Source organism: Vidua macroura, chromosome 2, assembly GCF_024509145.1.
Source record: "Vidua macroura isolate BioBank_ID:100142 chromosome 2, ASM2450914v1, whole genome shotgun sequence".
In the NCBI taxonomy this organism is placed as follows: Eukaryota; Metazoa; Chordata; class Aves; order Passeriformes; family Viduidae; genus Vidua; species Vidua macroura.
In genome coordinates this window covers 112,577,782-112,604,076 of record NC_071572.1, presented here as the reverse complement: position 1 = coordinate 112,604,076, position 26,295 = coordinate 112,577,782, and the positions used below count along the sequence as shown (strand labels likewise).

Genomic DNA, 26,295 nt, shown 5'->3' with positions numbered 1-26,295 from the left:
GGTGTTGCTAAATGCCTTTGAGTCTTGGAAAAGTTATAGAGCAGTGTAGTAATGCTGGTAGATTTGAGTTGATGTGACTGCCATGGGGACTGCTTGAAACCAGTGCTGGAGTATTGCAGTTTGTGCTCCTGTTCATTACCCTGGAAGAGGCAAGTTGTGAGGAACGAGGGGCTGAAGAAGCAGCCTGGGGAACAGTATCTGTTGTGTGCAGCAGTGGCAAAATACTGCTGCAGAAATAGGAAGAATTGCTGAAGCAAGCTGAAGTATTTGACTAGTGATAATCTCCACGGCCAGATGGAATTTGCATGGATGCTCTAAAGGATCTGACCTGTTAGCTGAGCTGTGGGAAGAAGAGGTAAGAAAGGCAGAGAATCCTGGACAAGATTTCCTTTAAAAAAGAATCTGAGGGTGGTTTTTAGAATTAATTGACTTGTGAACTTCAGGAATGAGAACTAATTAAGGACTGGAGCTCCCAGGCAATCTGTCACAGCTGCCAATAAGCAGGGCTGGCAGCAATGCCTGTAGTATATCTGCATGTTACTGTTTGTTATGAGTGCCATCTCTTAAATTGTTTATTATTCTGCAGGACTTCAGGCATTCATGCCGAAATTTTCTGGGCTGGATGTCTACCACAGGTTGACTTTTTTTCCCCCCAGGAAACACTGCTCCCCTTGCTCTCTTTTTCCTTAAAATGCTCCACTATTTCCAATAGTTACACTTGGGAAGGCAGCAGGGCGAATTCTTTTCTTCCTTTTTGATTCTTGCAGGTTCTAGCTATTTCTTCCTTGCCACTCTTGAACCAATAATTATCTCAGCTGCCAAGTTTAGAAGTTGTAGCGCAACCATGGTTTAGAACAAGAACTGGAAATTTGGCTGGAGTGTTAACTCTGCATCAAGAATGTGGCTTTTGCTGTTCTTCGGAAAATGTCCAAATTTGGCCACATTGTAGACTTGGAAAAGCATCAGTTTGTAAAAGCTTATAAGGGAATTGGTCTCAGGTCCCTAGAGAAAGCATTCTGTCATTGCTTGTAAGGTGTCAAAGGATTACAACTGCAGTTGGGGATGGAGAAATGGAGCCCTCACTTTTATTCCAGTTTCAGACTTCTGTAAATGTGTGTGAAGGCCTTTACCCCCGCTCCCCTGCCCTCCACTTCTGTTCTTTTTTTCTCTCCTTTTGCCAAATTGGCCAGTGCTGGATTGATGTACTGGTCTGTGAGGATCACTGATCAGAGCTGCTGTGAGAGTCTGCTGCTTGTGGCACACAAAGTATATATATCATCTTTCTCATATGTAGCTTGGAAAAAAAAAATCAATGTAAACTTTGTGTTGCTTTTAACTTTTGTTCTCTGGCTTCAGTTGTTCTCGTAGGCTTTTTTCCCAGATATCCATCACCATTCTTTAGTTCACACTGGCTGTAAAACAACTCCTGCTGCTGTAGCTGCTCTTATTCCACTCTTTCTGTTTAACAGGCTTGATTAGTCTGGACTTGCCTTTCTGCCTTTCTTAAAGACTGGTTTAGCTGTGCTGCTCGGTGCTTGCTTCGTGACTGTGTGCTCTCATGCTCTTTGAGTCACTCTCTTCTCACCATATCAGTAGCCTCTGAAAAGAGTTTGGTGGAACCATTGCTGGGGGTCGTGTTGGTTAGCAAGAGTCCAGTTCCGACAAAAAGCTGGCTCTGCATAGGTTTGCCAGTCCTAAAAAGAATAATTGCCAGTGTAAAGGACTTTGTTTCCGTGCATGTTGCACTGCTGGCTCCGAGTGCAGAGATTTAGCGTCGCGTTTCGGTCGGCCTTTGATGCAGTGTGGCTGTGGGGAATCTCTGAGCGGGCTGTAACGCATTGTTCTCCTACACGCGTTAAAATGATTGTTGCAAGAGAGGCATCCACGGGGACCTCTGCCAGCTCCTTATTGATGTGTGCAGTTTCATCTATTGACACGCTACCCTTCATTATTGCACAGTGAATCCTGTGGCAGTGGAATTCGCTATTAAATCTGCCCCGCAAAAGAGAGAATTGGCAGAAGCTGCTTTAAAAGCAGTGTGATCCCTGCATTTGCAAAGAATAGCTTCTAAATATGAAACAGATGCTAAACTGATGGAGGATGCTTCCTAGGTTTTCAGGGTACCAAACATATTCATTTTGAGCAAAAATTCAGAGTTTGCTTGATTTGTGAATGGTAATTTAAGTTTCAATGCCCATTTTCCCCCTCAGAAATGCATGTCTAATCAGTACATGTATTTGTGCTTGAATGCAGCTAGTAATACTGAGGTGAAAATAGGCAATTATTTGTTAATGGAAACTGTTAGAATAAGCAGTGAGGTGTTAGTCTTTCTGTCTGCACTGAAATTCTCTTCCTAGAGGGTGGTAGAGGTGATGTATCTTCCTTTCCCTTTGCCACAGACTATTTTGTACTTTCACATCACCACCCGTAATATTTAGCCAGATAACATCCACCTTCCTCCAAAAGAGATGTTACGTTGTTTAGAAGCCCAGCAACACACTGTGTGTTGGGGAGGTGGTGTCAGCAGATGATGTTGGTCTGTGTGAAGAGCCTTTATGGTGTCCGTGCAGTGTTCTTGCTCCCATCCAGTTCATACGGAGGTTTAAGTTAATGCTGAGTAAGAAGTGTATCGCCATCAGCCTTGCTCCTGTTTGATCTCAGGGCTTGGTTCTAGACAAGGCACGCTGTAGCTTTTGGCAAACAGGGCTTAAGTGCTTGGAGGTGGCCTCATCAGTGAGAAAATAAAGAGCATGACAGCTTATTGGAGACAAAGTCATTCGGTGTTTGGAGGTGGGAAGTAACACTAGGCTGGGTCTTACCACGAAGCTGGGTTGAATGGTCACAAAAGCTATTGACCTGAGCCCTGTCTGCTGGCAACTCTATTGATGGGCACCTGTCAATAGTTGCAAAGCTGCTGACATCCCTAGGTCTGTGGGTTTATCTATTAAAAAAAAAAAGTTGAGAAAATAGCATGGATATCCAGGGTCACTGGGCACAGAGGTATGGATGGCTGTTGCTTGAAATTAGAAGTGGGAGAAGGAAGGGGAGGAGAGATAACTGGAGCAGGGCATGCTTTCCAAAGAGAAAGGGAAGTGGGGGAATAGCTTATTTAAAATGGAAGAATTAGTTAAAGGTATGTCTGCATGAGATGGTGGTGCTGGGGCAGTTATCATCACAAAACAGCCTTGGTAAAAAACTGCCTGTTTCTCAAAGCTCTGCAGTTGAATCTTGAAATACCTTGGTTTTCTAAGCAAAGTTTTCTGCTCACTACTGGCAGGTAAATGGAATATCTAATTGTAGACTCCTGCAGAGTTTAAAACAAGTACTGAAGTGTGATGCATGTGGCTGCAGGGTATGCTGTGGCATCTGAGTTGTTGTGGGTGTCTGCCTTTCAAGTCTGAAAGGGAGGGTTGAGGGGGAGGCTGCAGTACTGTGAATAGAGTTACTGGGTGGGGATGTCCTTCCAAAATAGCCAAAGAACAAATGAGACTTCACATAGTACCCTTGTTCCTGCTTAGGACCAGAGGCCGCAGGGCATGTGCCTATTCCAGACTTTGCCTTATGAACCTCTAAGGATCAACAGAGATAGGCCAAGCCTACTTAGAAAGTAGCTGTTAAAGGTAGTTTGAAGTATTTTTCACTGATCCCCCTCTTGATGTGAGCTGTCATCTTTTAGTTTGTATGTATATAGAGAGATTTTTCACCCTGTCTGATGCTGTAGAGAGAAACTTAAACCTCTTTGTGCATCTGGGCTAGGGTAGTAACCTACAGGTGGATGCAAGGCAGTGCATGGGGCACTTCTGTATCAAACTTGTAAGGTGGGTCCTTTCCTCACTTTAACAATTCCTACCCCAGAATAAGAAATGAGTCCCCTTACCTGGACTTTGATGGAACATTCATTTGTCATCAAAGTAATGTGCTGGCTTTCTTCTGGTTTTTTTTTTTTTGTTTGTTTGTTTTTTTTTTTGTTTTTTTTTTTTTTTTTTGTTTTTTTTTTTGTTGCACTTCTGGTATTGGTGCATTGGGGTGAGAACACACTTTGCATATGTGGGTTTGGCCCAAATCCAGCATGAGTTCTGCTCTCACGTGAGTGGCAGTCTGGGCTCAGCACTAATCCTTCAGTGCCAGGGTTGCCTTGTTGCTGTGGGATTTTGATTGCAGTCCAAAGCGGGGCTTTGGTCAGGTGACTCTCATGAGTACACTGATGTTTCTTGGAATTAAAACTCTGCTACCAAGGTTGGCTCCTGAGTGAGCTCGGAACCTGGTTTCTGATACAAGACAGATATGTGTTGGCTGTGGCTGACACATGCACAAGGAGGGACAGCCCTGTCTGCCCTGATTCTGGCTGTTTTGTTTGCATGGGTGAGTGAAGAACTTTGACCTTCGAAGTTATTTGAATGCTTCTTGGCACTAGTTAACACTACCACTTCCTTCTGCCCCTCCCCAGCAACTTCTGTTTTCATATGCATTAGAAACTTGAAAGGCTCATGAAGTGACATTTGTTTTCAATACATGAAGCCCAAGGAGATTTTTAGTTTATGGTAATTAATGACCTACCTATAAGACCTCTGTATTGTCCTGAATGTATGTCACCAGATGATGACAGGAAATGATTGTTTCTGTGTCTTTGCAAGATCTCTAAATTCCTCACAAGCAATTTCATGTACCCTTCTCTTGTAATTTGATATAAAATTTGCTCCTGGTACATTTACCATGTTTCAGACAGATCTTCAGTACTTCTTCAGAGGCAGTGATGTGTCTGGGTAAGTCAGGCTGGGTTTGGGCTCTCTCTAAAGATGTGCAAAGGGGAGCAAGCATGGCTTGTCTGTGTTCTTGTTCTCCTGTGGCATTTCTTGGAGACACCTGGTTCATGCACTGAGTGTAGCTGGGAAGGTTGGTGGGAGCTTCAGGGGACCTGTGGGTCGGCTTCAGCAGCCTCTGCCACAGGAGCCTGAGACTGTCTCCTAACTAGCCTGCCTGTACTGAGGAGGTTCTGCTTTTCCTTGGAAAAGATGGCATGTGTGCTTTGTATTGAAGTAGGTAAAGGGCAGTGAGTACCTGCTGGGAAACCTGAATAGCACTTGGGCAGAATTCTGCTCATCTGGTGGTATATATTGTTGGCATTCTTAGGAGAGTAGAATCTCTCTCTTGCCCTCTTTCAGAACATCTGTTTCTGTGCATTAAGTCATCTTTTGCCTCCCTTTTTTTCTTCCATTTGAATCCACTTCTACCTAAATAGTCTTCTTTGCAGCATCAGAAGTGTGAATGCCAGCAAGGATTTTGTCAGGTCATCTTGGGTATTTTGTTCTGCAGGAAAGTCACTGTGAGTAGAAGCACTGGAGTGTACACTTGTGATGGGTAGAACTGTGAGAGGGCTGTGGGACGTGAGCTGAGCTGTGTTTGAGCTCATTGAGGCAGAATGATAGCAAAAGTACAACAGCAGAGGATTTTTTTTCTATAGGATCTTGGTGCTTGTGAAACTTAACAGAAGTTTCTTACTGTATCTGTTTCAGAAAAAGAACATGTATGCCATCTCTTCTTACTGTAACAGCTGCTCTAATGAAAGATCTCTAAAGAATATTGCCTTGTATTACTGTGGTTACATAAATACTGCTACTCTGCTGCACAGTTATTCTGTGACTTGTAATTTTGAAGCTCTTGTCACAAGTCCCAAGTAATAATAAAATTGGAGTTTAAAACCGAAGGAGCTCTAAAAATGAAATAGTTGGCAGAACATTCTTTGAATTTATGGTGGGGGTCATGTAGGAATTCCACTGTCCATTTCTGTATTCCCCCTCCTTAGCATCATCTACCTCTGATTGTTACAGATTTTTTTTTTTTTTTTGTTGAGATAGAAACTAATTGGAATTAGGGCTATGAAGATGGTGAAAGGACTGATGAGGAAGCTGTACAAGGGCAGCTGAGGTCACTTGTTCTGTTCAGTCTGGAGAAGAGGAGACTGAGGGGAGACCTCATTGTGGTCTTCAACACCCTCATGAGGGGAAGAGGAGAGGCAGGCACTGAGCTCTGCCCTGTGGTGACCGGTGACAGGACCCAAGGGAATGGCCTGAAGGTGTCGGGGGGGTTTAGGTTGGATATTGGGAAAAGGCTCTTCACCCAGAGGGAGGTTGGGCACTGGAAGAGGCTCCCCACAGAAGTGGTCACAGTGCCAAGACTCACAGAGTTCAAGTGTTTGGACAATGCTGTCAGGTACATGGTGTGACTCCTGGGGTGTCCTGTACAGGGCCAGGAGTTGGACACTTGGTGATCCTCATGTGTCCTTTCCCACTTGGGACACTGCGACTCTGTGAATGTTTTCTTTCCTTGTCCTTTGACATTTTTGGCATTTAAGGATGAAATAGGAACAAACATTTAACTGACTGACATCCAGGCTTAGCAGGAGCCTGTGAAGTTCGGTTGTTAAAGTCTGTTCTCTTTTACTGACAGAAACTAGGGAGCCTCATTTTAAGCTTTTCCTGCAGGATATTTCTTATAACCCCAGTACTACCTCATGGACTTAGACTGACTGTGATAACTGCAATTGAACATTCAACTCTTGTGCATTTCCATAAAAAATACATAAATCCTGAAACAGTCCACAGTAGTGATGTTAAATTTGTTATTGGCTTCTAGTGTTGACATTCAAGGATGCAGCTTTTGCCTCTGCTCTTGTTTCAGGCTCTCTGCAGATAACTTACAGCCTTGGTTTACAATACTCTGGGTAGGTTTCACTCAAACTTCACAAAGTTTGAGCTGTATAAATGTGTGTCCTTCCTGCAGAAAATAGGGTTCTGCTTATTGAGTTCTGCTGCTTGTTTCAGGGATAACCAGTTGACTGACCATGCCTGTGACTCTTCCCTAGCAGTCAGCTGTGTACATACCTTTTCTTAAAGCCTGTATCAGCTAGGAGTAAGAAGTGGTTTTGATGATTTACAGCACCATGCCCAAGAGCTTTCTTTTCCCAGAGAATTTGTAATTTGAATAATGTGATGTGAGTACAGCTTTGTTAGATTTGTAAACTCACATAATGATTACAAGGGAAGAATGCATCTGCCAGGTGGATTAATGAAGATGGTTCTTTTCATCAGTAGAGATTTTTTCAATAGGATCTCAGAGAATTCTGGGAGAACTCACTGATTGTACTGAGCAATTGTAAGTGATGGACAGGTAGTGAATTTCTTGCATTGAATTGCTAAGAGGTGAAAGTGAAGTTTGAGCAGGGTAGGCAGAGATATGTATACCTTAAAACTGCCCAGGGAAGATAATTACTCAAATATTAAACTGATTTTTTTTTTTAAACACAATTCTCTATGGTAAAGAGGATATCCTTTTACAATAAAGGCAAAGAGTGCTGCTTTTCCATCTAGGGACAGACTGAACTTCTTTACTTTAAGATTTGCTGGCAATCCCTTGTCCAAGGCTTGCTTATTCTTTGTGAAAGGAATAAAGATCTTGAAATAATCTGTGTTTTGTCTGGGGAAAGGCAAAACATGATCTAGTTGTGTGCTTTGTGCCCTGCGTTTTGACTCCAGGTAGGCTTAGGCTATAAAACTACAGGCAGTGGAGGCATTTGTAGTCTGCTCTTACATTCCATTAAGGCAGGTGCTCTTCTGCTTGAATTCTTTGAAACGTCATAATTTAGTGTTGTGGATTTGAACAGTTTTAAGCTCCTGGGAGATGCTCTTCAGCTTATTAATCTCAAAAAACCCTGTTATTTTTTCTGAAAAATTAAGTGGGGAGGGAGGAGGTGAGAGAAGAGTTGTACAGTTAACTAGAGCCCTGTAAATTCTGTGTGTACCTTCTATTTAGATCTTCACTAGCAACAGGAGTGCCTTTTAGGCACTTTGTTATTTTCTTGTAACAGTAGTAATACTGATTGCTCTCTAATAATAAACAAATTTTCTATAGGATAGTGGTGCTGTTAGCATGACTTATGACTGCCATTCCAGCAAGACAGAAACCCAGTTAGTTATGTGGTGTAGTAAAATAAAAATTGAGCAGGGCGTGTAAGTAGTACTTAGAAGTTTAATGTGTGAATTTATAAACAGTGAAGAAATTAAAAGGGAAATAAACAGTTTTGTTGTATTTATTTATGAAAGGCTTGTCAGGCTTATTGTTATGTATTGCTGACACTGGACATGGCTAGGTGCAGACCTGGGAGGAGGATACTTTATTTTTAAACCATCCATTGAGAAATCTGAGTACATGCATACCATGCTTCTTTCTGAACATTACTGAAGGCATAACTCCTTTTTTTTTGCCCAAGGGGGCTTAGATATAGCACTGACTTTTTAAACAATGCTATCTTTTCAGATATTATCATGAGGTATATGAGCAAGGAGAAATTCTTGGTGCTGCAGAGAATTCAGTCTCTTACTTTCTTATATTTTTATTTGTTTTTTTTATTATTTGTTTGTTGTTTGGGGTTTTTTGGTGGCTTTTTTGTTAATATTTGTGAGAACAAGCTTTCAGTTAATTTTTTTTTTTTTTTTACAGCCTGAATTAAGGGCTTAGGTGCAAAATGAACATCTCTCCAGTTTAGGTTGTTGTGGTAGAAATACATGTCACATTTCTGTTTTCTGGCGTATGGGTCTGTGTTTTGTGCTTACTCTTGGAGGGATATGTCAGTTCATGTGGTGTCTAGTGCTAAGGCTGGTGAAGAGGTCTCTGGCTTGGCATGGCTTCCAGGATGTGTTCTGACACAGGGATCAGGGCTTGCTCTGCTTGTTGGACAGCAGTGTTTCATGCTTTGGTTTTGTGGGCCCAGTCAGAAGTACCTCTGGGGAGCGTGGGCTCTCTGTGCAGTGAGTACATCCTTTGTTACCCGAGGGCTCTTTGCCCTCAAGTGAAGGTGACAATTCAGGGAGACACCTGGTCACTAGAAATCCCAGAGGTACTTAAAAGCTGCTACTAAGGCTCTTCCCTCATGCTTTAAAAGCATGGACTGCTAATGCCAGTGTTAGTGGCCAAATCCCTCCACAGCTCTCCAGGTGAATTTTAGCACCCTTGACTTTCTAAATTAGTTGTGTGCTTTCCCCTTCTGTTCTTATGGTGTCAGACAGCTACTAGACATAATTTCAATTGATACTAATTAATTTTGTTTGCATCAACAAAGGGGTTGGTGGAGGCTTCTGTGGCTTAGTCAGCACTGCACTGTTGCTTTTGCAATGTGTACTTGAGGTGTTGCCTGTAGTTGTTGTGCTGCACACATGCACCAGTGCAGGATCCACAAAATGGCTGGCATGCTGTCCATTGGGATGCAGAGCCTTTTGTTCTGCTGAACTATGAATGTACTGTGGGACAGAACTGTTCTTCCCAACGCAGCAAATGTGAGGATGCCTGGGGTGCATGCAATCTGCTGGCTGTTTCAGTGTAAGCTGATTATAAGTGTTAGTTACAGAATAATTTCAGCATATCCCAAGATTCACCCAAATATTAACAGCTACTTATTTTGTGTGTAGGTTGTCTTGTTAAATAGTGTAACCTAGAATAGTTCTGCATGGAGACTGGAGCAGAAAAGAAACAATTAAGCGTTTTCCCTCTGGGTGTCTTTCAAAAATTGTATTCTCCTCCTCCTGCTATTTTAATGTCATGTTGGTTCTCTACCCACCTTTCACTCTTGTTTCATGCTCAAAAGGATTCCCTCACTTCTGATTTTGGAGTTACTTGAAAATTCTGTGTTCTTTCATTCTTTTTTTTGTCTGTGTTCTCACTGCTGGGCCCAGCCTAGTCACCAGCCCAGGCTCCGCTGAGGAGCAGCAGCGATAAAAGGGTAGTGCCTCCAAGCTCCTGCTTCCCGAGGCTGTGGAAAAGAGGGGAAGGCTGACACCAAACACATATTTAGCCTCAGGTCTTGCCTCTTGACAGTGGTCACAAGTGGAAGCCTAGGGAAGAGTGAACACATTCATGATCATGTGTAGCTTGGAAGCTTCCTAAATTAGAGGTGGTGTCCTCATAGAATCATAGGATGGTTTGGGTAGGAAGGGACCTTACAGATCGTCTAGTTCCAACACCCCTGCCATGGAGAGGAGCACTTTCCTGGACCAGGTTGCTCAGAGCTCCATCCAACCTGGCCTTAATGTGCTTAACCTTGGCTAATTTCTCCAAGTATTTGCTGGCTCATGGGTGTTGCATTTGGTTACCTCTGAAGTTGGTTTCTGAAATCTTCTGGGTGTTGGCACCTATTAGCTAATCTTGTGCTCCCTTTCTTTTATCACCTCTGCTGTTGACTGTCCAATGCATAGCATGCCAATGACATCAGCCATGTATCTACTCAGGAGAGATACATTTCTTGAGAGCAGGAATAACAGGAAACATTTTAAAATATGTATTTGAGCATGCTTAAGTGAAAGTGGGTAGCTAAAGGCTGAACCCCAAACTTTGCTAAGGCTCCGAGTGGTGCTATGCTGTGATAGTCTGTTATTACATGTGGGTTTTCTCATGTCTAATGGCATCAAAATCTCCCCAGAAGCTTAAATGTGTGTGACATTCTGCAGTGCTACCTGATCCTGTGTGTACCAGAGAGGCTCTTCAGGATTGATTGTTGAGACAAAAGAAGATACTGCAGCAAATGCTGCAAGTTAATCAAAGCAGATAACAGTGATAACTTGCTGGCATATAATCTAAAGGGAGAAAGGACTTTAAATTTGTGATGGGGAACATGAAAAGACTGCTGGTCTTCTTCGGCCAGGTGCTGAATTGATGAACCTTGCTATTCTGCTTCTGGAGGTAACAAAATGCCTGCATTGAATTCAGGGCAGGGTTTTCAGAGATGATGGAAGGCTTGGGACTGTGAGCCTGGAACTTTAGAAAGGAGGCTTGGTTCCCCAGGAGATTAATGCTCAGGCATTTTTGATAATTCAACCTCTTCATTTCAAGAACTACCTAACTTTGGTCACACAAGAGCAGAGTGCTTCTTTTTTGTCCTTTTTTTTTTTTTTTTTTTTTTTGCTTACTCTATAATTCACAAGTAGAAATGTTTGTTTTTCTCCAGGATTGGGTAATTTGGAGTGGAATTTCACCAGGTGCTTGCTCAATGCTTTGCTGGTTTCTGGATCTATTTTGTGTTGCCCACATGCACCACATGCACGTACCTGCCCACCTGTTCCAGAAAGTCTCTTCTTCTGTCCAGTAAAATTAATCTTCCAGGAAATTAAACAGCAGCCACATGCAATACTGTTTCCTTTCACGTGTGAGAACAGCTTTCTAGAGGTAAGATTCAGGGCCACAGACAGCTAATTACACAGCTAATTTGCCTTCAAGCTCTTGGAGGCACTGAATGCCAGGAAATTTTTGACTCTTACATGCTTTTTTTTGGAAATTTTGGCTGTTAAATTTGTTGAGCAGGCATAAGCGATGCTGCAAAGTGTGGTTGGATTTCAAATTCTGGCCACACATGTATTCATGGCTTTAGCTCACATTTATGATTTAGGGAAGAACTTCTATTTCCACACTGAAGTTCAAATGTGAACAGTCTTTTAAGCATCCTTTACGAGCACACAGGTTCCACCTTCATTATCATTTTGGTTGTCAAGAACTGAATTTCTGAGGTGAGTCCCAGCTTCTGCACTTTGCTTTTTCCTGGGAAGCAATCTGAGTGTGCAGTTAGTGTTCCTTGGGATGTAACTGACCCAGAAGTGTCACTCCAGGAGCATATCTGCTGTGCTTCAGGTGTCTTGGATCTTTGGTACACTGCAAACCCCCCCAAAGATGCAGTGTGATTTTAGGGGGCTTAGCATCAGCTGCCCTCTGTAGCCTTTTTTCTTTTTAAGACTGTGCTGGTGCCAAAGTAGACAGTTGTGCTAGTCTTAATTTTCTTTGTGATGCATATTTTTTTTTTCTGTTTAAATATTAGTGATGTAAATCAGGAGGCCATCTTGAGTTCCATCTACTAACCTAAAACTTCATTCTGAATTTTCAGAAGTCTTAATGAAACCAGCAATATTGATTTGAATGCTGTTTGTGAGGCTTTTTCCTGTGTTTCCAGAATTGTCTTGTGTTGGTATTTGTCCCTTTCAAATAATGAAGAGTGCTGTGGCATGTCTGTTTTCAAAGCCAGCTGTTTTGCAGACCCATCTGGGGGTAATTTTATTTAACAGTCTGTGTGGGGGTTGCACAGAGACCTTGACTGGAATCCCTGTGTGCCTTCTAGATGTTGTTTTATGTCCCTGACCTCTCATCTTTTTTCTTATCCGGACCTCTTTTCTTCTCTTTCTCCCACTGAACTGCTGACCCTCTGCTTTGGAAGAGAGAAATGATTCTGTAATGGAAAATATCTCTTCCTGAAATGGGTAATTTCATGTGTCTCCTTTTTTTTTTTTTTTTTTAATGCTACAGATGAGACTACCTATCTTTTCTGGGGCAAGAGAGTCTCTCATTGTCTCTCCCATAGCAAATAATAAAAGCTCAGCAGCATCAAGTACTGTAAATACCTTGCAGTCCTGTTCTCAATTACAGAATTAGTTATGTAAATCTTGTCTTAAAGGAGGAAGAGCCCTGATGTCTCTTAAATCATACTCTGTGTGCACGCATGCGTGCAATTCCTTGTTGTCCAGGAGAAAAATACCATGCAGGCTCCACAGAGATTAACATACTAAACACTGTTGCTCTGCATGACCTGAAATTGGCTTTTGGGTGCTAATTGGATCTGTAGGCTTTGAGAGAAGGGCTTGGAAAACACTGGCCTCCAGTTTTCCAGGTTTCAGGCAGCAGTATGGACACGGTGGCTGTGTAGGGGCCCAAGTGAAGTCCTCTGGGGGCACCAGTTGCTAGTGCACAAGTTAGGTAACTGTTCTCTGTTGTGTCATCTTTGCCTGGCTGTGCATATCTTTGTATTCATCTTTATGTAAAGAAACTATGATACAGTGAGCACTAAGCCTGAAACCAGGAATGCCTGTTATCTGTTCCTAGCTGATCCTGGTTTTTTAATTTGGTCTAGTTGGTTAATCTGTCCAAGTAGATCTGCTGCAAAAAGACCTGGCAAAAGCTGTGCTACTCCATTTACCTACACAGTCCTACAAGGCACAGGCACTCATTTCCATGCCACGACACCCATTCTGTGTGCATCTGCTGCTGGCATTTTTAATGTTGCTGCTTGCTTGGAGATTATTTACGGTGAAGATGAGACAGTTAGAAAATTAAATTACAGGCAAAAAGGATTGCTCTAAAACACTGAGCTCCATCCCCCGACTGGCTCCTGTGGCTGCAAATCAGTTGTCAAGCGTGGAGCCAAGGTGGGCCAGTGCCATATGCTGCCTTGTTCAGCAGTTCCAGCAGCCTGGCTGCCCAGCCACCTCGTGCCATAATCTCTCACAACAGCAGATGCAGGCAGAGTGAAGCTGCCCTTCAGGATCCCAACTGGAGAGCCTAGGAGCCCAAGTGTGTGCGTGTGTGTGTTGTGTCATTTGGAGTTGTGGCTGCTGACTTCTGTGATGGGCTCTGTTGCTGCTTTTGCTGAAGCCTCCAGGATGCCTTTGCTCATCTGGTGAAATGCTTGTTAGGAAATGAGTGCCTGTGTGTGGAGATTTGAAGTGAGCCCCAAAATAATTCTTGGGGAGGTGGAGTTAAGATTAGTAATATCAGGATTATGAAAGTATTTGGCTTTTTAAATTTCATTTCCAAATCCCCTTTAGGTTTAACTTGGCTTTAGACAGGACCTTGTCTGGTATGAGTGGGGGTGTTGGGTTAAATTGCAGTGGACAAATGCCACCAAATTTAAGCAGGTAAAGAACACAAAAAACCACCAACAAAAACCTCCTGCAGCCTGCCCCCCTTCACCCCAAACACCAAATAAAAAGCTCACATCTAAAAGCAAGGCAAAACAATCATTCAAGAAAACCACACCCCCCCTCCCCAAAAAAACCCAAAACCTCCAAACATTGGTTTGTGCTTTTTCTTGCATTGCTTTTTGGTTTTAGTATAATTGTTAACAAAAAGTAAAAGACTTTACATTGGTTTCAGCACTTCTTATATTTGTTAGCATTTTAAAAGTTTTTTTTTTTGTGCTTTTTTGTGGTTTTTTTTTTTTTTTTTTTTTATATTACCTAGCATTAAAGATGACTTGGAAAACAAATGTTTACTTCACACTAATAAAAATCAATGCTTTCTGCTTTGGGAGAAAAAAAGGGTGATGATAATGGAAATTATTTTGGGGGGAGAGAAGGGGATGTTTCAGGATTTCCTTTTTAAAAAAATATATGAATTACAGACTTGTGAAACACATGGATATTGCTATTCATGCATCTTTTAAAAAAGTCTTTTGACAAATGCTTTTTCTTAGCTTTCCAGCTTTATCAGTTCTGTTATGTGCTATGTCCTGTTGAAAGACATGCTGGTAAAAAACATAGTAGCTTACAGAGTTTTAATATGATCTTTCTAGGATTTAGATTATTTTTTTGTCTTAGATTTTCACTCAGTGTATGATTTTAATTAATGTAGATGCAGATTTAGAAATTATCTATTCCAATTGTTTACTTCAGTTAAATTCCCCAAAAATTCAGTTTAATCCTAGTGGTGTGCTGCATTCCACACAGAGCAAAGAAAATGGTTTGTCTCTGCCCAGAGGAAATTGCAGTATAGAACAAATGGATTTGGACTGCTCTGCTCAGTTCCAACTGCTTTGGGAAAGATTTAAGATAAGAGATAAGTGCAAGTTAATGATGTTGCAGAACAGCACTGATTTTAATTCTGTATATTCCAGTTTGGGGACTTCTAAAAAATACTGCTCTTGCTCAAGTTGGCATTAGTAGTAGGTATTTGTTAACCTGTGTCCTTCTTCCCCACTAAAGGAAATGTGAAGATGCTGTAGATACAGCATTTCTGGAAATATTTGCAGCCTGGTTTCCAACTATGCTCTTAAGCCTTGACTTGTGGGCTTTACTGCTTTGTCAACTGTTTTCTTTAGAACACAACATGTTGAACTTCTGCTCTGCAACAGAAATTGCTTCTGAGGAAGAACAACAGAAAACCACCTGTCTTGTGTGGCAGTCTAAATACCACTTCCAGAATCCCTGGACTTTTTGGGTCAGATGTCACCAGGTAACCTAAATGGGCTGCTCTGTCAGAGTAGGATAAAAATGGAGATCTGTGAGACAATTTGGAGGACAGTAAATGAAGGCCATTAGCAGGGGCAGGTTTGTCTGGTGAGACCCAGCAATAAGTGGCATGTTAATTCTGGCATTTCATGTTTTTTTTTTTCCCATTCCCTTTCTCTTTTGCTCCCAGATGCATTTTAGAGACTTGTCAGAAGTAGTTCTTAGATACAGCTTTTTATCTTGAACTGTCAGTCAGTGATAGGGAAAGGGAATAGAGATTATATGTAATGGCATTGTTTGACATCCAGGGAATCTAAAACATGATCTTTAGTGTTATCTTTGCCTGCTAGGTGGTTTGGTGGTTGGTGTTTTTGGGGTTTTTTTGTTTGGCTTTTTTTTTTTTTTTTGACTGGTGGTACCACAGTTCTCTCTGCCTGCCAAGAGCTCTCTGTTTTTCAAGGTAGCCTCCTGTTTTGCACTCTTGGGAAAGGTTTGTATGGCTTCTCCTTTCCCTTCTGCCTGCCATATGCCTTAGTCTACCTTCCAGTAGCAAACCTCTGCCCATGGCCAGGAATCAGTGCTGTACAGAGGGATCTGTGCTGTCTGCAGCCAGTGGTAGTGTTTTAAACTCTATCTGCACATGCAACCTGGTTTCTGCCTTACAGCTTCCACTGCAGTTTAATGGTCTCTTCTCCTTGTACTGTAGCATAAGTAATCCACAGAAGCACTTGCAGCAAATTCCTGTACCTTGTTTTGGCAGAGGTTTGAGATGGGTGATGTGCTGGAGTGAAAGATGCCAGTCAGCTTGTCTTCAAAAGAGAGGAGCTGTACAGGTGACCAGTGCTTCACTTCCAAAAGCCCAAGATGGCAGGAGAGGCAATGCTGCCTGTTGCAGCTGCCTTAGGAGAGAGACAGAAGGTCTCTTTCATTTTTGTGAGATGGTTCAATGATTTTTTTTTTTTTCCCCAAATTAATCTTTTTGGGCAATGATCAGATGAACTGCTGACTATGTGCAGTGATACAGTGTAATTCACATGGTGAAGTCTTGTTCTCTTCTTGTCCCTGTCTTTTTAGACAGTAAGATCTTCTGACTGCTGTCAGGGCTGGAACTCCTTTCCTGTGGAGAAAGGCTGAGAGAATTGGGGATGTTAAGTCTGGAGAAGAGAGGACTCCAGGGAGATCATATTGTGGCCTTTCAGTACTTAAAGGAGGCTTGTAAGAAAGATGGAGAGAGACATTTGGCCAAGGCATGTAGTGATAGGACAAGGGATAATGGCTTTAAACTGAAAGAGGGCATGTTTTGATTGGATATTAAGAAGAAATTCTTTATGATGAGGGTGGAAACACTCTGGAGCACGCTGTCCAGAAAAGCTGTGGATGCCCCATTATTTGAAATGTTCAAGGTCAGGTTGGCTGAAATTTCCAGCCCCTTGGTCTCGTGCAACATGTCCCTGCCCATGGCAGGGTGTTGGAGCTTGATGATCTTTAAAAGTCGATTCCAACCCAAACCATTCTGTTGTTCTGTGATAACTGAGAACTGTGCCCTAGTGAAAGCATCATGATTTGTTCAGATGCTTTTGCAATCCTGTGGCTTGGTGGTAGAGGGTGAGGAGATGAGTGGTGAAGAAAGCAGGTTGTTCCTGTGCTGCAGAGTTAACATTCACGTGCTTTCATGTGAATGTTAGTCCACATGGTATACATGGACTTCAGCTGGGAAGGTACTTGCTTTTTTTCCCTGTGCTGGAGATGTGGCTTTTCTGAGATCTCAGATGGTATGGAGATAAGAGCAATCCAGCAGCCTTGCAGTTTCATAGCTTTTCTGAGGCTCCACTTAAGATGCAGTATGCGTTTCTTCATCCTGATAGAGATAATGGGTTTTAAGCAATTACACCCAGGCTAATTCCTTTTGATAAGAGCTCTACATTATCTAAAAAAAGAATCCTAGCCGCCTGGGAAAGAACAATGTAAATATCTCTCTCACGGACTCTTTCATTTGCTCTTCTCTGATGTCTTCAGATGATAGGCTGCAGATCTTTCAAGCCATAAAAATCTATCAGACTTTTTTAAGGTAAGAGGGGGTGTTGCAGTCAGAGAGGTGTAACACAACTGTTTTCTTGCAAGCTATGGAGCTCTGCGTGCCTCAGATGATCCCAGGCCAGTGTGGTGATTACAGCTTTGACATAAAGAATCAAATTTGGTCGCTTTTAAAGGAGCCCCTTGTTTCTTCCCTGTGAAGGCTGGCTGGTTGTAAAGTCTGGGTTGCTTCTGCTGGTTAAGGCAATCTGAACTTTGTAAAGAACAGGAATAGCCTACCATGTAATTTAGCATACATCCCAATCCCTGCTGTGTGTGTGTCTGCACTGGAAAGAAGGGTATGAAAGAAGGGTATGATGATGTCATGTATTAAACAGGAATGGTAAGGGATCTCACTTACTTAGTTTTGGTTTTTTTCTTCTCTTTTTGAGACTAATTTGGAAATTTTGATAGTTAGTTGCCTTTCTGGAACTCCAAGAACCTTCCTTTTCTGCTTAATCTTTGATTTTTCCTCTCAGACTACACAGTGTAGCGTAGAAAATTCAATTGACTGCATTTAAAAAGCGGAGGAAATACCAAAGTAAAATGTTAGTTTAAATGTGCCTCTTCTAGGAAAATCATGTTATTTATATTAAAAAAAGAAAAATTCTGTAACAGTATTGAAAGATTTTCCAACATTGTAGGTGTGTTTGGTACAACTTATTCTTTCTCTCCCAGACAGTCACTGATGACATTCTTGATGTGTAGCTGCCTGATTATAATTGAAGCTGGGAGGATAGGCCAGGGGAAGAGGGGCAGATTGGAGATAAGGATTATAATCTCCTGTGCTGATATGCTTTGGCTCTCCTTCCCAAGAGGAGAGCCTGTGAATGTGTGGCATGCTGCCTGTCCTTCACCTGCCTGCTCGCTAGGGAGAGTTGCTGAATGCTTTCCATCAGGAGCCTGATAATTTCTTTTTTGAAAACAGAGGAAGAGTATTAGAGTGGGCATGACTCTGATGGGCTAAAAAAAAAAAAAATAGGCAAAAATAACTTTTTTTCTTCAGTTTGGAAAATGGCTTTACACATCACAAACACTATAGTTAAGCACTTCAGTACAGAAGTGAGAGGTTTGGGATTTTGCTAGAAATAGCTTTAATGGTAGGGGATCCATTGCTCACACTCCAGTGTGGCACAAGAGGGGTTGCCCCTGCTCAGCCCACTCACTCCCACAGTGCTGCAGCAAGTGTTGCTTCGACTGGAAATAGATGGAGGAGTTCAGGGAGGGAGGATCGTTACCACCATTTGCAAAGTTGGCTGCAGTATTTTTTTTTTTTTTTCCTGTCATAAACTGTTGTGAATTTGAAAGGGTTGCTGGGTATTTCCTTCCCAGACATGGTAATGTTCAGTTGGCAAATGAAACAACCTTTTGTTCGGAAAGCTCTTTTGAGATGAAAGGCGTCAGCAAAGTTGTCGCTGTGTCTCCCGTGACTGCCTTGGTTGAGGAGCTGGACTGTGTGTTCTAAGTCTTTCTGATGCAGAGGCTCGAGTCTAAGTCTGAGCCAATTTACTCATTCGTTAGCTCTTACTTTTTTGACTTTAATTGGCTTCCTACTGCATGTCAGATTGCATTTTCCTTCAGCTGGCGGATGTGGAGGCGACCTCCTTCTCTGGGCTGCTACGAGAACATGTTTTCTTATTAGATAGAGCTGTCTAGTGCAGGCTGGAGGAAGCACCTTGTGAAAGAGAGTGCTGAAGCACAAGTGTGTTCTTTGCAACAGTAATACCTTCTCAGCCTTGTGGATGACTCCACAGGTTACTTTTCATCTTGTTCCTTCATAAGTGATACGTAGATGCAAAATGTATATGAAAATGAAGTTCCTGGAAGATTTTACAACATGTCCCCAATGCAAGGGGAAACCCTTAACCAGCCCTTTCCTTGAGGAATTTTGTAGCTTGTTGAGAGTTTAAGCAGACTACCTGTTCTGTAGGTCCTGCACAATTTTGCTGCCTTGTTTTCTTAGTTATTCTAAAAATGACAGGTTACTATTTATAGTCTGATTGACTTCACAATCCATCTATTCAATCATCTGCTTTCCTTGTTCTCCTTTTTGGAAGGATTTCATTTAATGCCAGCAATGTGATGGTGCATGTGGGTGGTGGGACATAAACCATTGCTAGGGAAAAAGTACTAGCCCAAAGCTGCCTTGACTATGTCTGAGCTGTCTTGTCCCTGTCTTACTAACATGGCAGACCCCAGTGTATTATTATTCTACCTTGAGCCACACTTTGTCCATGGTTCTGGTGGAGTATTTCTTGCATTCCTGTGGGAGAATCCTCTAATCAAGTGCTTGATAAATACCCACGTGGGCTCTTACCACGTTGTCTTACATTTGTTTCTGGCCCAGCCCTGCCAAAGGACCAGTGTTGCCTGGTGGTGCTGTCACCTGTTTCATGAACCAAAGGAATACATCCCATGCCTTGTGTTTGTGTGCTGCCCTCCTTACAGGGGCTCCATTACATTTTATTTTCGAAAACAGTTCGTTGCAATTTCATCTGGTGGCCTGGTAACTCAATAAAAATAAAATTTTGTATTTAACAATTAACCTTGTGCTTAGGCAAATTTGATGTCCAACACTAACTCAGATCCAGTTATTGAGTTCTTAGTAAATACACACCTTTGGTGGGATCAGTGATACTGAGAAATACAGAATTGTCAAAGTTCTGTTGTTTTTCTGTCACTAGTGTATACATTGTTTTGTCCTCCTCCATCTGTTTCTATAGTTAAATGGGATTCAGATGAATTCATTAAGAACCTGTCACCTTATATTAACAGTGAAATATATTGGGTGTCATGAAAAATAAATGTTTCCAACAAATTTACATAGTTTTAAGCTTTTGTATCATGATTGCTCTGGGAGGGTGAGAGGGTGTATGCAAGCAACACGGGGCTCTGTAAGAACAAAATATTTGCAAAAGCTCCTCACTTATCTACCACAGTAATCTGGAGTTCACCTTTTGCCAAGAATGGTGTCTGTAGCTACTTCTGCCACAGTTACATGAAGTGTTAATCCCTAATGCACAGCAAAGAACACCTTGTGTAGTCTCTAGGGATAGCCTTGCTGCAGGACCAGAGGCAGAACCTTGAATTCACAGCATGCTGGGTCACTTAGAAATGCAGCTTACCCTTGGAGTGCCTGCTCTGTGCACACTCCTCCTCACTTGTGGGGAGGGCAGAGCAGCTGCTCTGTGGGGAAGTTCTCATTCTCTCGTTTGGTGATGTTGCCTCTGCTCCTGCCTTACCAGAATCCTGGTTTATCTTAGCAATAACAAATGTTATTGTTTGGAAAGTATAAAATTCTGTTACACCTCATCTCTCTTCTCCCCCGCAGTCTGTTCCACTGCCTTCCTTCCAGCCCTGGGTTAAGCAGGAATTGCTTGTGGGACTGTGGTGTGGGGAGGGGGATAGTCATGGCTTTACAGATCTTTTACAGATCTGGTGAGGACTCCCTGTACTCTTGTCTTTCACTTTGGTTTGCCTTTTTGTAGGAAGGTGCTAATCACCCCCTACCTTCACTTAGTGTCAAAGGGTCTTTAGTGACCTTGGAAGAAGAGAAACTGAGCTGTCGGTGCTAATCTCAAACACAAATGTGCAGCCCTTGCCACATTAGTCATGCCTTTGTCACCTCTAGATTGGATTAGTGCAGTGCACAGTATGTGGGTCTGCAGCTGAAGACACATGCAGAACAGTGTTGTCTGCTTGTTTTAGTGTCACCAGAGAGTATTTTCTAGAGAGATGTCAGTGCTTGAAGAGTGCCCTCAGTCAGGATCCTGAGCTGACTTCTCACAGTGGTTTGCTGGAAGCTGGTTTGACTGTCAGGCTTTAAAGCTTACCTGCTGCTGTTACTGCTTTCTGTAAGAGGATAAGTTGAAGGATTGAATGCAACTTAAGACTTTGGGAGGAAGTATATCAGAGCCCTGTAGCTTGCTTTATTTCTTGTTGATTGTTTTTCTGTATGGATGATTTTATGATTTTAGGGTGGTGCTTGGGTTAGGAGATGTGTCCTTGAAGACATCTGTCTGTGGAGCAGTACGTTGTCAGTGCAGGTTTTCCTCTCCAATGCACATGTGAATGGTGCAGCAGAGTCCAGCTTCCTTGTTAGGACTAGTCAATCACTTGACCAGGTGTATAATAACAGTCTTCTGGAAGGCAAAGAAGGGGTAGGAGATTAACCCCAGTCTGCATTACAAATAAGTTTAATGAAGTACTAATGTTGAATTAGTAGGTCATGGCAGTGAGGAAATTGGACTGTTATGACTGAGCCTGTACACGTGAACAGCCTGCAAAGCAAAGAGCATGGTAAGAATTCTGAACTGGGGAGGTAAAAGCAGTTTTATCCTTGGTTCAACTGTTTGCTGAACTGTAACTGCAAATAAAATTATGCTTTTTCTCTTGCAGTTATGCTCAGTGTGTACAGCTGCTTGTGTAGTTTTTAAATGCCCACAGAAATCTTATTCTTTAACACGTCCTTCTCCACACTGCTCTGGAGTGGACAAGCTGTGCTTTATAGCAGGTTCCCTAGTGGGGGGTTTCTGTTCACAAGACTCTTCTGCCTGCACTTGGACACCCATTGGCATGATGGGCCTAAGCCAGCAAATGTAGTCCTAATCTACAGCAAGAAGATGTGCACAGTGATAGAAGGGAAAGGCTCAGCAAATATATTGGTGTTCATGTCACTAGCTGGTGGCTTTTCCAGTGGACTTGGTGAATTGTAGCAGATGTGAGATGCTGTACTTTGTGTGTTGGGGGGTTGTTTGTTTAAATTTGTCTTTTCCTCTGTGGTATCTCAGTTCAATTTTTTGGCCCAATTGCTTTTGTTGTTGTTAGATGTCTTCTTGGTTGTGTCAAGATGTGTCTTTCAGCATTCTGGCTTCTATTCTACCTGGCTGTTAAAATATTTTGCTATGGATATGGTGGTGGTAGATTGCAGTAAGCTGTTTGGAGGCTGAGTTTAGGTAGTACCCATCTCTTAAGAGATTTCTCTGGTTGGAACTATGAATCAAAGCAGTTTGCTCTTTGGAGAAGTAAGGACCTGCCAAAATCCATGTGCAGCTGCCGGGGTTATTCTCTGGACTACAGAGCCAAATCAACCAGAAGAGTCTCTTGCTGTGTCTTTGCCAGGTCCTCTGGCTTGTTTAAGTGGTTCACACTTCTGCCTGGAGCATAACACACTGCTTTGCCAGCTTCTGCAGAAAACTGCCGTTGTCTTTTCCTTCTGGTGAGCCGGTCCCAGAAAACACGGTCTGAGCACTGTGCATTCCTCTGCTTTGGAGGGAGCCATCTCTGCTCACACTCCCAGCTTCTGGGCCTTCACCAAAGAGGAAACTTGTGGTTGCAGAAATTCACTCAAGCAAACTGTGTCCGTTAGATACAGTTCTTCCTTTTAAATCCATTTGGAGGGCAAGGAATCACACCTTTGTCTGAGAAGCCAGGATCCTTTAGGGCAGCTGTGACTATGCTCATTTTTGGAGAATGTCAACTTAAAATTCTCATGGTCCTCAGTCTAGGGGAGAATTAATTTCCTATGTCAGACTCTCTAGTGGTATCAGCAGACGTCTTATAAAAATTCCTGATTAGATTATGCCCTCATTGTAGTAATGAAAACCACTTATTAATGTTGTTTAAACATCTTACGTAGCACTTGCCTTGTAGTAGAGAAACTGTTATCCATTGGATCTATGGCTAATTCTCTTCTCTTTTTTCTCTTTACAATTTTCTCTCAGTCAGTATTTTGTTACCTCATGTGGTATTAGATAAGCAGCGAAAGAAAGATTGCCCACACTAAAAATGGTGTGTTTAGAGGCTCCTGCTTCAGTGAGATTAAATGTTAATGGGAAATATTGCTCTTACTAGCTCTTGCTTTCTGCAGAGTGGGATGCCCAAACTTGGCATGTTTAATTTTTGGTGTTTTCCTGGTTGAAGCCTGTCCTTAACAGTGCACTGTTCTTCATTCTCCTGCCTAGCTTTCTGCAGAGGGCGAATTGTGAGAGTGCCCAAAGGTCCCCTCATTCGAGTGGTGGGCACGGAGGTGGCGATCCCTTGCAGCGTTAGTGACTATGATGGACCCAGTGAACAGAACTTTGACTGGGAGTTCTCCCGGGAGACTGACTTCGTGCGGATAGTGAGTACCTGGGATTCTACCTTCACCTCTGAGGAGTACCAAAAACGCGTGGGCCGCGGGGATATCAAACTGAGACGGAGCAGCAACGATGCTGTGGAACTTGTGATTAGGAACATCCAGCCAGCTGACCAAGGGAGATACAAATGTTCCACGCCCAGCACTGATGCCACCGTTCAGGGAAATTATGATGCAGAGGTCCAAGTGAAAGGTATTTCTGAAGAGTGAGGTGTGCTTTAAATTTGTTTTTGATATTGATTATAGATGTACCCTTAAGAATGTTGGCTTTCTGTTTATGATCATTGTGATTTTTTGTTTCTTTTCTTCTTCTTCTTATTTCTCTTTAATTCTCCTAAAGGCAGAATTTAAAATTGGGAAATATGATAGCAAAGGCAAGTGAGGTGAAGAAGTGAAGAGAGGCTGTTTATAGTAAACACCACTTTTTTTTTTCCTGTCTAGTAAGTATGTAAATAAAACACTAAGTGGTGGGTTTTCTGAAGATATCTGCAAATATTTCATGTCCCTAAGCCTCTGGGTAGAGAAGCTAAGTTCAGGTAAAAACCATAGACTGTCTTCTCTCTGTTTTAGTGTCATTCTGGGATCTTTCTGTATGAAGGAGGTAATCTACCTTTTCTCCTTTAGCATTTTAGCTCTCCTTTAGAGCACTGAAAAGTGCTCTATCACTTAGCATTTTTCAGTATTAAATTTGGACACTATTTCTTTTCCCATGTCTTATAGTTTACTCACATGAATATCAAGATTAGTTTTGTATGGGAATAGTCAAAATGATGATGTTTGGATGAGAAACTGAAGTGAGTGGAAGGATAAATGAATTCTTGTCTTGGCTTGTTTAAAGCAGAGCACTTCCTTTAGTGCTTTTTCAGCTGAATTTCCTTCTTCCTGGAATATATTTGTGTGTGGGAGAAGGAATGATTGGCAAGGTGTTGCTCTGTGGTGGTTTTATTGCCTCACATCTGAACAGCTCACTGTGGGTGTTCTCTACTTGATTCTGTTTTATGATGCTTGCATCGTTTGTTTTCTTTTTTTTCCCCTAGTTATTTCCGACGGTTTGTCCGTGAGTGGTTCCAAAGCTCGTTCCTCGACGTCTCTCCGGCTGTCTGAGGGCGACTCCTTCAAGCTGCGCTGCTCAGCGACCACCACCTCACCGGAGCACACTCACCTGCACGTGACGTGGCAGGTCAAGAGCGGGTCCTCTTGGCGGGACATCCTATCTTTGACTCACGAGGGCAAGTTCCAGCCGGGCCCCGGCTACGAGGAGCGCTACCGCAGCGGGGACATCCGCCTGGACACGGAAGCCAACGACACGTACCGGTTATCCGTGTCCCAGGCTTCCTCCGCGGATGGCGGGGCCTACCGCTGCCTCGTGAGCGAGTGGGTGAGAGGGGCGGATGGCTCGTGGCAGAAGATCCAGGAGAAGAGCGTGGAGATCGCCGCTGTGTCCATCCAGAGGACCGGTGAGTGTTCCTGGTGGGCTGCGTCCAGGCTCTGGTGCTTTGGGGTCAGCTGAACGAAGCGAGGGTGCGTTCCAGCAGAACCTGGAGTGCTGTTGGGATAGCTGGCCTGTTTGCATCCATGACATAATTTTTCTGGCTTTATTTTGGAGAAAAGGGGATTGATGGCATGGAAGGATTGCCTGGAACCTCTTAGATGCCTAGATGCAGATTTTATCTCATCCTTCATTCACTTCAGAGGACTCATGGTTTTTATATTTCTTAAATAAACATTATATTTAACGGCTGGTCACCCACAGCCTTCCCTCTGCTCTCTTATTAACACAGGGTTCTACATTGCTAAACAGCTGCACCTCCCCTGTGAAAGTGGCTTGTGATTAGTGATAGATGTGAAGCTTTTCTGTATGCTGTTTATTAAAATAGCTTGGAAAGATCAAGAGAAAGGAGGAAGGCAGTGATAATTTAGCAGGGCAAATTACCCAATGATTTTTATCACTGGTCTGATTGTTTTGCTGTGTTGGCAGGGGTCTAGGACAGTAATGGTTCTGTTAAATACATCATTGCATGCTTGGCTAAGGAGACAAAAATACATGCAGCGCTGTGCTGAGGATATTCAGATATCCCTGCCCATACAGATTTCAGGACTAGATGCACTAAGCACTTGATTGCATTAGCATTATCACTTCTGGTTGGAGGAGGGAGAGCGAGGGTGATGCACCTTATCACTCAATAGGTGGAAAAACAGGCAGTGATGGTCCTTCAGAAATATGAGATTATCACAGTATTTTAGAACTGTTCAGACAGGAAGGGTATTTTTTCATTTTTGTAATCCTTTAATCACTATAGGGAGGACCCAAAAGTCTGGGGTTTTTTTGATTGGCTCATTTGGATGTAGTTTTAATGTCTTGGTGGTACTTAGCCTGTGAAATTTTACAGAATCAATCTGCCCCCTCTTTTTCAGGGTGTCTGTTGCACAGCTAAGCTTGCAGGTGCTCTCTGCTGACACAGGACTAGCCTAATTAAGAGCTGTAATTCTTGATTTTGTTACACTTTTGCAGCATTTGGTTCAAGTAGGTGGGGTTTAATCAGTGGCTGAAAAGAAGCATGAGGCTGGCCAAGACCAGTAGTGGTACATATTTTTGATGTGGTTTGGGTGTGTGGTTTGTTTGTTGTGGGGGTTTTTGTTTTTCATCGGGTGTTTTCGCCTTAATTTTAAGCTCAGTCATTAGCAGCATTGGCACTTTGTCAGGGGCATGAAGGCTTTTTTAAAGTTATGCTAAAGGGGATAGGTTATTCTCCAGCAAAATGCTTTATACACATCCTGTAGAAGGACTTGAAGAGCATCTTGTGCTGACATCTGAAATCTCTGCACTTGCATGCTAAAAGAACTTGAGATGTAAATTATTATATGCCTATGGGTAAACTCTCTCCAAGTCCCTCTATGTGCATATATTGCCAGATTGTGAATGCCCATCACTTTCATGAAGACAGAAATGTTGCTTGGAGAATTGCTGCTCTTAACCTTGCAGATGAGCCTTAGTTTGTATTCTGCTATCAGTCTGTTAAATTAGCTAGGCTTTCCTACTGATTCCAATCCCAT

General features: G+C 42.6%; 1 protein-coding gene across 1 annotated transcript in view; it reads left to right on the top strand.

The window, feature by feature from the left end:
- LOC128803906 (prostaglandin F2 receptor negative regulator-like) overlaps positions 1–26,295 on the top strand; it is a gene marked incomplete at its 5' end in the record, with an annotated part of 65,954 nt that overhangs the window by 5,562 nt on the left and 34,097 nt on the right. Inside the window, 2 exon segments of the mRNA XM_053971242.1 lie at positions 23,069–23,434; positions 24,279–24,698. Of these exon segments, the coding sequence (XP_053827217.1) occupies positions 23,069–23,434; positions 24,279–24,698 (786 nt within the window).